General features: G+C 40.3%; 1 protein-coding gene across 2 annotated transcripts; it reads left to right on the top strand.

Moving 5' to 3' along the window:
* Positions 1–963: 963 nt before the first annotated feature.
* Positions 964–8,594, top strand: zbtb42 (zinc finger and BTB domain containing 42). 2 transcript variants are annotated; one of them, XM_088648481.1, is made up of 2 exons: positions 964–1,152; positions 2,588–8,594. In XM_088648481.1, the coding sequence occupies exons 1-2, from the start codon at positions 1,149–1,151 to the stop codon at positions 4,159–4,161; spliced, it is 1,578 nt and encodes a 525-aa protein (XP_088504607.1). In that variant the 5' UTR covers positions 964–1,148; the 3' UTR covers positions 4,162–8,594. The 2 variants fall into 2 exon arrangements, with proteins under 2 accessions (XP_088504607.1, XP_088504606.1); XM_088648480.1 differs by lacking the exon at positions 964–1,152 and adding an exon at positions 1,250–2,000.
* The last annotated feature ends 1,298 nt before the right edge of the window (positions 8,595–9,892 follow it).

The following is a 9,892-nucleotide window of genomic DNA, read 5'->3' as shown; positions in this document are numbered from 1 at the left end:
CCCCCTGAAATAAAACTGAACATGTGGCGTGGAATCTCGTGCTGGGCCATAAATTTAACCCCTTGCTAACCAGCTCCACTTGTGCTGTGTCTGTGTCCCTGTGCGCATTTTCTAAAGGCTTGGATTTTTTTGTCTGGGTCAGGAAAAGAGAAAGACATTTTCTTTGTGACGCCTAGAGTGTAAGAAAAAAAAATACAATCTTCAAAGCACTTGAGCAGCTCCACAATGAGAATTCCACACAGCTTCAAACAGGAGATGAGTCACGATCGGTCACTGGGAATATGGCTACAGTAAAATCTAAAAGGTTGCCATCAGTTCAGGTTTAAAGGAGCAAATCGGAAAATGCATCAAGTAGAAAAACATTTCAATGTAGAAATATTTTTTTAATTCTATTTTTACTACATTTCCCCCTCATTGTTGATTATACCCATGGCTCTTATTTAAAATTATTTTAATTGGTCTTTTCAGCTTTCATTAAAAAAACCCCCACTGTAATTGCCTTCCTTTATTCCCAATTTATTTCAGAATGAAGGAAGGCATTTTCCATATTTTATAACATTTTAGAGCTGCCTGAATCTATTTACAAATAATATTAACAGCACGTTATTCATATTTTTGAAGTGCTACTATACTACTGTAAGCTACTGTAAGTTTACATAGTGTTGGCTTTGTGTAAAGGTATCGAATTGTAATAGGTATAATAGTGAGTCAAGAGAACAGGAGTTTAATACTGTTAGTTTCCAACTTCTCGATAACAAATTAATATGTAGGGAAAATAAAGTTGCGTTGAATGGTGGATTAAACGAAATCGACGCAACTTTTCGGATGTAGTTTGATGCTATAATTTTCTAAATTAATACGTGCATGATTTTCCCTTCCAGGCTTAGCTGCTACTTGCTGCCACTGTGTGATGTTATGCAGTAGTACAGTACCTATTGTAGTAGGCACTATCGCGAGACTGGCCCATTAACAACCTGCTTGACAAACACACTACAGGGCGCTGCTAGGCTGCCAGGGACAGACAGAGACTCACAAGAAACGACAGGAGACGCAACATCTGGGAGCACATCATGAAAGGACAACGGTAGTTTTAGCCAACTCTGCAGCTTGGAACACTTCAAACCAGGCTCCTCGGCTGCTTCAGCCTCATGTGTGAGTAGATCGCAGTAACCGAAACTTACTAGATTACCTTACCGCACAGTCTAGCGCTAGCGCAGCAGCAGCAGCAGCGGAGTTCATTTGTGGTTGTACACCTCCTTGTGAGTTGGAGTTTATGCGTGTTGCTAATTGCTACTGCCCCCTAACTTGGCCCTAGCGACGACGAGTTTTACTTTCTCTGACAAGTGTTCCGCCGCAAACATTCAGAATTAATACGCATTTGTGTGCCGATTATGAGGAACTTTGTGAATATAAACAATAATCGTCCGCCTTCCGTTTTGGAGCAAGTATTTGTCGTGGTGCGTTATCGTAGGTAGCCAACCTGTGAATGAGGACACAAGCGTGTTTATTTAAGGGTAATCGACTTGATTGCAGTGGAGTTTGTGTTTCGAATGGAGGCTGTGTAAAATAAGTTTGTGTCATCTCATATGCCTATAAATGGGCTGCTGGAACTTTAAAGGAAACAAGCTGTGGGTTAGCTGGTAGCTCGATTTGGAGTAACATATGGCATTAAAAGGAGCACAGCTGGAGGTAGCATTTCCATTGCGGTGATGTCAGAGCAGCTGACTCCACAGCTTGCAGTGTAATTAGCAAACAGAGCACTCACTTCACTTTACTCCCCTTGCTTTTTTCTTAACCTTGCTCGCTGGACTAGTGGCGATATACGCGAGGCTTGCTTTTGTGTGTGTGTAAATGTATGCTATCAAATTAAACCTGAAGACCAGCTTACCAATCGCCGTGTGTATGGGTTCGGTGACTTACCTCTGAAATTACATGGAAAGTGCAAAAAAAAAGTATTGATCACTGATCGAAATCTGTTATGTTGCTAGCTGGAGAGAAAGGTAAGTCTGCGAAGTGGCGGTGACAGCCATCTACGACGGGGGCATTAGAGGGCACGCAGAAGAAGCTAGAACAAACCGGTGGTATTTTAGAGTAAGGAATAGTTTGTGTAGTTTTTAGAAAGTTATCCCGAAGGCACATAGGCGCATTTAGTATAGGCGGTGTTTGCCAAGTTCATTCGGCACAATTCTTGCACATGCAGACAAGTGCACGTAAAATATACAACAGGGCCACCGCTGTTACGACAAACTTTTATTTGCTTTTAAAAAGTGTTTTTTTTTTGTTTTACTGTTGTAGTTTATTACAGCTGCCCATCCTGTTCCTGAATTTGGTTTGCTTTCAGACATGCGGTGTTATGATGTAATTTAGTGTTTCAATGGAGTTCTATTTTTAAATCTTGTTCTCGGTTGCTACTTAAAATCTATAAAGGTTCGAGGTAAATGGAATTTGTTTTACGTTTTTTTTTTAGTTTTGTTTGTTATTTTCTGTACTCGCTTCCAAGACAATACTGGTTGCTAACTTGCGCTGCAGTCCTTGGAGTGTCTGCCTTTTGTTTCTTTAATATCCAGTTTTTCCTGTTTTTGATCAGGTTATGAAGGAAGAATGGAGTTCCCAGACCATAGCCGCCAGTTGCTGCAGTGTCTGAGTCAGCAGCGTCACCAAGGCTTCCTCTGTGACTGTACTGTTCTTGTCGGAGAGGCGCGATTCAAAGCCCATAGAGCTGTGCTGGCCTCGTGCAGCATGTACTTCCATCTCTTCTACAGGGACCAGCTAGACAAAAGGGACGTTGTGCATCTGAACAGTGACATTGTGACAGCCCCGGCTTTCAGCCTGCTCCTTGAATTTATGTATGAGGGGAAGCTGGAATTCAGCACCCTGCCTGTGGAGGATGTTCTGGCGGCTGCCAGCTACCTTCACATGTACGACATTGTAAAAGTGTGCAAAGGCAAGCTAAAAGATAAGGAGCTGTGCTCTTTGGATGAAAAGATTAAGGACAGGATAGCGCTCAGCTGCCTGGAAAAAGAGAACTCTTCAGACGGAGAGCATCTAAAGCAGAAGCAGCAGCAGCAGCAGCAGCAGCAGCAGCCGCCCACAGCAGATGAATTTGACACAGACAACGGGGAAGTGAGGCTGGCTGTCACGGATTGTGAAAGGTCTGCACAGTGCAGGCAGAAGGCGAACGGTCACCCTGGCGGGTCCCTGGACCTTGTAGGTGTCAATTATGTGTCAGCTGAGGCCGAGTCCTGCGTCCGAACAGCTGGAAAAACAAAAGCTGATGTCAGTAGTTCCACGGCATCTCTGTCCCAGAGGTCCCGGGCTTCGGATGACACGGACTGCGCTCTGGATTTGTCTTTCAAGCCTCTGTCTAGCAGAGATTCCTTACACCCCTCCTATGTCTCGGGACAGCTGGCTTTCGACAGCCAGCAGCAGGGCACCGAGCCACTTGTTAAAGACGAACACGACTTGCTGTCAGAGCAGGAGGACAGTGAGCCGATGAGCCCGGAGAGCCAGCGCTTTGGGAATAGTGCCAGGAGCTCAGTGGTGACAGGGTTCGCTGCCCTCTTCCCAGGCAACAACGGCTCCTCGGCGGCTCTGCTCTCCCGGGAGGATGACTTGATGGAGCAGGAAGGAGGGGGGGGAGCCGGCGGAGGTGGCGGAGGGGAAGAGGGGGGGGCGCTGGGGGGGAGCGAGGAGGAAGAGGAGGACGACTTGGCCTCCTCGGACATCTCCACCTCCAGCGGGGTGCTCCTGCCGCCCGGCCAGCAGATCTGCGTTTGCCCGCTCTGCAGCAAGGTGTTCCCCAGCCCCCACGTCCTGCAGCTCCACCTCAGCTCGCACTTCCGCGAGAAGGACGGCCCGCGCTCCAAGCTGTCGCCCGACGGCTCGGTGCCCACCTGCTCGCAGTGCGGCAAGACCTTCTCCTGCATGTACACGCTGAAGCGCCATGAACGGACGCACTCCGGGGAGAAGCCCTACACGTGCGCCCAGTGCGGCAAGAGCTTCCAGTACTCGCACAACCTGAGCCGCCACGCCGTGGTCCACACCCGCGAGAAGCCGCACGCCTGCAAGTGGTGCGAGCGGCGCTTCACCCAGTCCGGAGACCTTTACCGCCACATCCGCAAGTTCCACTGCGGCCTGGTCAAGACACTGGCCATCGGATAATCCATCTCCGCGCGCCACAGGGAGGACGGAGTGGTTTTACACACCTGTAACGGAATGCCACTATGTAAAGCCTGTACATATGAAAACCTGTCAGGGGTGTCACTAATTGAGAATCGCGATAGACGAGGAGGCCCTGCAGACGTCTTGTTTTACAAAGCAGCGTAGCAGCATTCAATCAACTAAATTAACAGGGAGCACCTAAACTATGGCAGTCGGAACGTTTATTGGACTTGAATTTATCTTTTGAGAAACTTCCAGTAAGCATTTAACTGTTGGGAACTGGTCAACACCAGCAGGCAAAGTTTCTCCATCCATGACAGGTTGTGGAGAAATGCTCTGCGCTGTCTTTCTTTCTTTTTTTATCCCCTGCAGGCGCAGGGCTCCACAGTTTAAAATGCCAAGAGCATAAGATTTAGTGATGAGGAAGAGCAAACCACAGATTCACTAGTCGGTGTACAGCAACACCTCCATCACTAGGGCTTGTGTAAATTGAACAAAAAAAGTCTAGGAAATCACAACCGGTCCAATTGTGGTAATCTATTGCTGATCTTTGTTTTCCATATTATTTATTATTTTTTAATTTAAGAAATATACCGATATGAGGGTTTTTTAAATGGAATCAGTAGCACTGGGCTTATGATGAATTACCATAATTGGTAGTTCCAGGATACAAGTGCAAGAAGAAAATAATTCGAAGAGTTACAGTGTAAAGGAGGTGAAAGCACACCTAACAGGATAGTATTTCACTGATTTTTTTTCCACACAGTGTGTTGATGTTTATTTATAGGATGTGTTCTGTGACCCCTTTCACTGAATCTGCAGCTGGTAGCTTAAACAAAAAGCCAGTGAGATTTCTTCTTTAAAAATTCATTTTGTGCAAGATCTAGAAAGGCCTGGATATACTTCTGGAGCCTTTAAAAGGAGTTTATTTAAAGTCCTCGCATTCCTGTCCTTACTGTGAATTAATGATCCTGGAAGCATGCACTAGAAAGAATAGTTAAGACAATGCTGAGAAATTGAATGCTGCTGTGCTTTATGGCTTGACTCGGTTGAAATGGAGAACAAAACAATATATTTGGCTATGGTGACATTGCCTGCTGTACTGACGCATATGCTGAGTATGAAAACTGACCCAGATGCGTCTTTATCTGCTTTTATGGTACGTGTTTATCAGTCAAAAAGAACTTGTATAGGATCTTGTATATTTGTACACGCATATAAGTCTTCTCGGAAAGCTGCATTATATTATATAATTTGTTCTTATTCTCTGACCTGTCTAAAGCATTTGTTTTGCCACCTGTTGCCAGTGGAGTAGCTCTAAAAAGTGCAGTGGTTAAAGTATCTCGGTATCTCTCCAGGTTTTGAGTAAGTTACAGTCTATATGATATACTACAGCTAGAAAACTACTGAACTCAGTTAATTCTGCACATAGTCTGAGCAACTCTAGTGGACTTAACTTAATTTCACAAATTGGCAAGTTATCTTTTGAGCCTTTTTGGTCAGTACTGTGGATGCGTTAGAACTGTTTTTGGATTCACTTTAATTTTCCTTGTGTGAGATGCTACAAGAGCTGGATATAGCACTAAAATTAAACTAAGTTATTTTCTTTTTATCTTTCCTGATAAAACTTGATATAGTATTTATTAGATTTTTGTTTTGGTTCAGGGTTTACTAGAGTATGATGCTTAGTATTACTTTTTATTTACAATATCAAAGCACACTGATATATCTTTTTTTTTTATTTTAATAGATACAACACACTTAGCTTGAGTTCTTATGCATGACTAATTGAGAATCTTGGCTTGTTCAATGAACATACATTTTGAAGGACTGTTTAGCTCCCGACAAAGGTACTAACTTCAGTGGTGTCGGCTAAAATCTGATTTTTTATTTGCAATATATCAGTACTGTAATGTGAATCACCTCTTTAGTGGTGTCGTATTCAGTGATAAAGATCAAACATCTTAAATGAAACTTTTAAGATCTGCTACCCAAGAAACAAAAAAAGCACTTGTTTTGAGTATGCATATATTACATTCTCAAAGTGTTGCTTCATTACCCAAGACCTGTATAGGCTGCTATTAAAAAAAATATTCTTAAATATTTTTTAAGTTACAATAGCCTGCAGTCTTTCCTTTTTTATTTACCTCCCAACGTGCAGGTTTTAGATGAACAAAATTTCTAGAGGCACAGTCTTCAGAGACTTTCAAACACGCTGTGGTAGCTTCTTCCTAAGCTTCTCTCTTCTTCCTAAAGGGTTTAAGGCTCTTAAGGCTCATTTATAATACTGCAGGCTCTTGTACTTAACTGCTGGAAACAATACAGGGAAAATAAGCAATGGATGCTTTATCAGCTCAGACTGGCAAAACAAAAGACAGCAAGAGAAAAACAGCTCATTTGAAAGAGAATAATGGACGCTTTGGGTTAGTAGACCTTAGTTTCTGAATATCTCTATAGAAAACAAACTTTCCTATGTTCCCATCATAGGTATTTTGGAACTTTGTGTGCCCTTATTTTCTTCACTTTTATGATTTAGAATGTACTTTAATGACTGTATTTTTCTCCTCTGCTAAGGAGAAACTCCTTGCACTTCTTATTTTTTGTTAAAAAGAATGAACTTCTTGGAGTGAGGGATTTTTTTGAATGGAGAGCTGAACAATTGTAACTGCTGACTTTTTTTTTTCATTTCACCGCATAAAGTGATCTACTTTTTTTTCCAGGCATGTTTAAGAGAAGTGCTTTGTTGTACCACTTTGAATAAAGATTGCACACTAAAAGAAGTTACATTGAACTTCGAACACAAGTAACTGGATTACAACTCTTTCAATATTTCGAAATTATCAGGTTTCTGAAAATGATCTAAAAACACTTTCATTCATATATTTAGAGTTGTTATAGTGTATTAGTAAATATTTTAATTTCGGTACACCGTGGTAATTAGAAAGTTAGGGGGAGAAATGTATTTAAATGTACATAGATTAAAGGGCTGTGTATATTACAGGTGATGTTTTTTTTAGAAGGAATGGTGCCTTGGAGTTAAGCATTCATCGATCTACCCCTAGTTTTGACCCTATGCTTGACTTGAGAGGAAAATCCACTTTCAGAGTATTTCCATGAAAAGTGGTTATTTGTTTTCTAAACATTTTGATCTCGTGATTTCTCCAAAATGTTTCTGTTTATACTGTGTGCTAATTGAACCCTGAACACACACAGGAGAGAAGTTCCAATTATTTTTTAACGAAGGAAGGAAATATCTTCTTTGATGCAGCTAGTTTGCTCTAGTTTTTTCTTTGCTGATTTTAAAATGTTCACATTTAGGAAAACAAAACTGTGAATATATAAATTCTTTGTGTAGAGCGTATCGGAGATGGATTATGATTGTCTGACTTTTTTAGTGTTTTTATTTATATGTTCGGAATTGTTCTATGTGCCTTGTAGACACAAAGGGCCAAACTTCATACATGGAGTTTGAATTCCTCATCTCATCTGTTTGCTGCAAAGTTAGAATTCGATCAAAGTGCTGAATTTGGTCCCTACCCTAATGTAAAAAAGCATGTGGTGTTCTGTTAAACACCATTATAAGATATGAGAATTTTAACAGAATAAAATTGCTTAAGCAGAACCAACAAAGTTGGTTTATTTGAGAGGTTTTGAGTCACATTGTGCTTAACTGATTTTAGCCTTATGTATTTGAGAAGTACATGCTTGTAACTGAGAGTAATGTATACCACAACTTTGAGGGCAGTACATTGTGTAACAAACAAGCCTTAAACACAAACACATAAAATGAATGTGTCTACATGTGGCTCAGTAGGATTTTAAGGGGTTAAAGGTGAAACACTGGAGTACAGATTCATAGAGTAATTGTGGCAGTAACTGCTAGAGCATCCCTTGCACCTTGCAGCTTAGGGATGTTATATTAATTTTTAACTTAGTCTTTTAAGTTAAAAAAATGAAATGTGTATATGTATATTAAAACTGGAATCTTGTCTACTGCAGTTAAGGTCCACACTGTGAAATTGTGTATAATCATGAAAAGTATTTATTGTTTGTTTCTTGTGCAGAAATTTTACTGTATCTCAGAATTTTGATGTGTACAATGAAAGCTACTACTAAATGTCAATGGAAATTTTTTATAGAATTTGTAGAAGTGCCACTAGAGTTGAATATAATTTTTTTATAAGAAAAGTCTATTTTATAGAAAACAAATGCTTCAGTGTTAGTGCTTTATAGGCTATAGAGGACAATCGGAATGCTACAAAAAGGCATTGCTTAGGTCTGTTGGCGCTTATTTTAATTTGTGTGAATTTGTGTTCGCATTTTTGAGTGTGCGCGTGCTTGGGAGTGTGTATGTGTGCTGTGGAACTGTGACAATCCTGATTTAGGCCTGTTTTGTCCTTAGTTTTGCATAAATTAAAAAAGAATCAACCGGGCTTCCCTGTGTGGAGTTTTATTAAGCTGTTCCGTTTGGTGTCAGAATACAACTACATATACTCATACTCATCTGTCTTGAAATATGTTTTACCTGCTAATTATTACATTTCTGAAGAATAATATGTAGTTGTGCGAAGTGAGAATAAGGCAGCGAAGCATTATTTTTTTATTAAACTTGAGCTAAAAGATTAACTGCATGTTTACCCAACCTGTCTATCTTCCTGACTGAATGTCAGAAAATACCTGGGCATCTTTAGTTGGATGTACACTAATAATTATATCAAGTTGATAGTGTTCATAGAGGTGAAGATGCTTTCTCTTGTGATTTTTATAAAAGACCATACACACTTAGGATGTTCTTTGTTTTCTTAATAGGATTTAAAATGTCTAAAATAATGTCCTAATTATTAACTAATCCATCTTGGAAGAGAATTGCAAAGCATAGTTATACAGATGGAAATATAATTTTTTCCACCTCTCTCGTATTTTGTATTTAATGTGAGCTCCTTGTTCACTGATAGTTCCCAATTTGCTCAGTGTGGTGCAAGTTCCCTAGTAGGAAACATGTTTAATTGTTTGGTTAATTTGAGATTTATATGTTTTCAAGACAGACTGAAAAGTGACAAATTCTAAAAAGATTTTGAAAATCAGACCTAGTGAATTATTATAGAATTTCAAGGTGATGAAGCCAGGTATTCTGCAATATGTTAAACTATCCTAAAAAATAACCGATAGTACGAAACTGTTTACAGACAACTCTGAACGGTATTACATTAGAACAAGAAACCATACTAAAGGGGCACCTTGGAAGAATCCAAGGTATCAACTTCAACAACATAGCTGGGTGTTTTTGTTCCAGACTTCTACAGTTCTGTGCAAAGAGGGCCTTCTGTTCTCAGTTTTAAGTGTACTTCTGCTTAGATTCCATATGTGTTCTCTGGTTCTTGTTTCTTGATTGTATTTCTAAACAAGTCAGTGGAGCTGACCTTTTCAGATGCTTTTCCTCAAAATCTTCCCTGTTCCAGGACTAACAATATTCACTTATTTTAGCCTGTGACTATAGGACATTCCGTTAAGACTGGGAATTCCTTGAGACTGGAATGCAGTTGCTTTTCTCTGGACATATTCCAGAGCAGCAGAATCTTTTTGTGGTGTTGTGACCAGTCTTGTATGCAATATTCTATATGAAGCCTTACTAGAGCATTGTCCAATTTTAATGTGAACATCCCTAGATTTAAATTCCACTGTATTAATCATATATCTTAGCCTTTTTAATACCTTTCTACATATATGTAGA

This window comes from Lepisosteus platostomus, chromosome 10, assembly GCF_059453375.1.
Source record: "Lepisosteus platostomus isolate fLepPlt1 chromosome 10, fLepPlt1.hap1, whole genome shotgun sequence".
NCBI lineage: Eukaryota > Metazoa > Chordata > Actinopteri > Semionotiformes > Lepisosteidae > Lepisosteus > Lepisosteus platostomus.
Note: the sequence above shows the minus strand (reverse complement) of the source record. Positions and strands in the feature narration are given on the sequence as shown.

Bases quoted from the DNA above. Each gene is read 5' to 3' on its own strand.
- zbtb42 (XM_088648480.1), top strand. From the start codon at position 1,979: ATGTTGCTAGCTGGAGAGAAAG. The intron at 2,001-2,587 runs GTAAGTCTGCGA...GTTTTTGATCAG, and splicing joins GTTGCTAGCTGGAGAGAAAG to GTTATGAAGGAAGAATGGAG.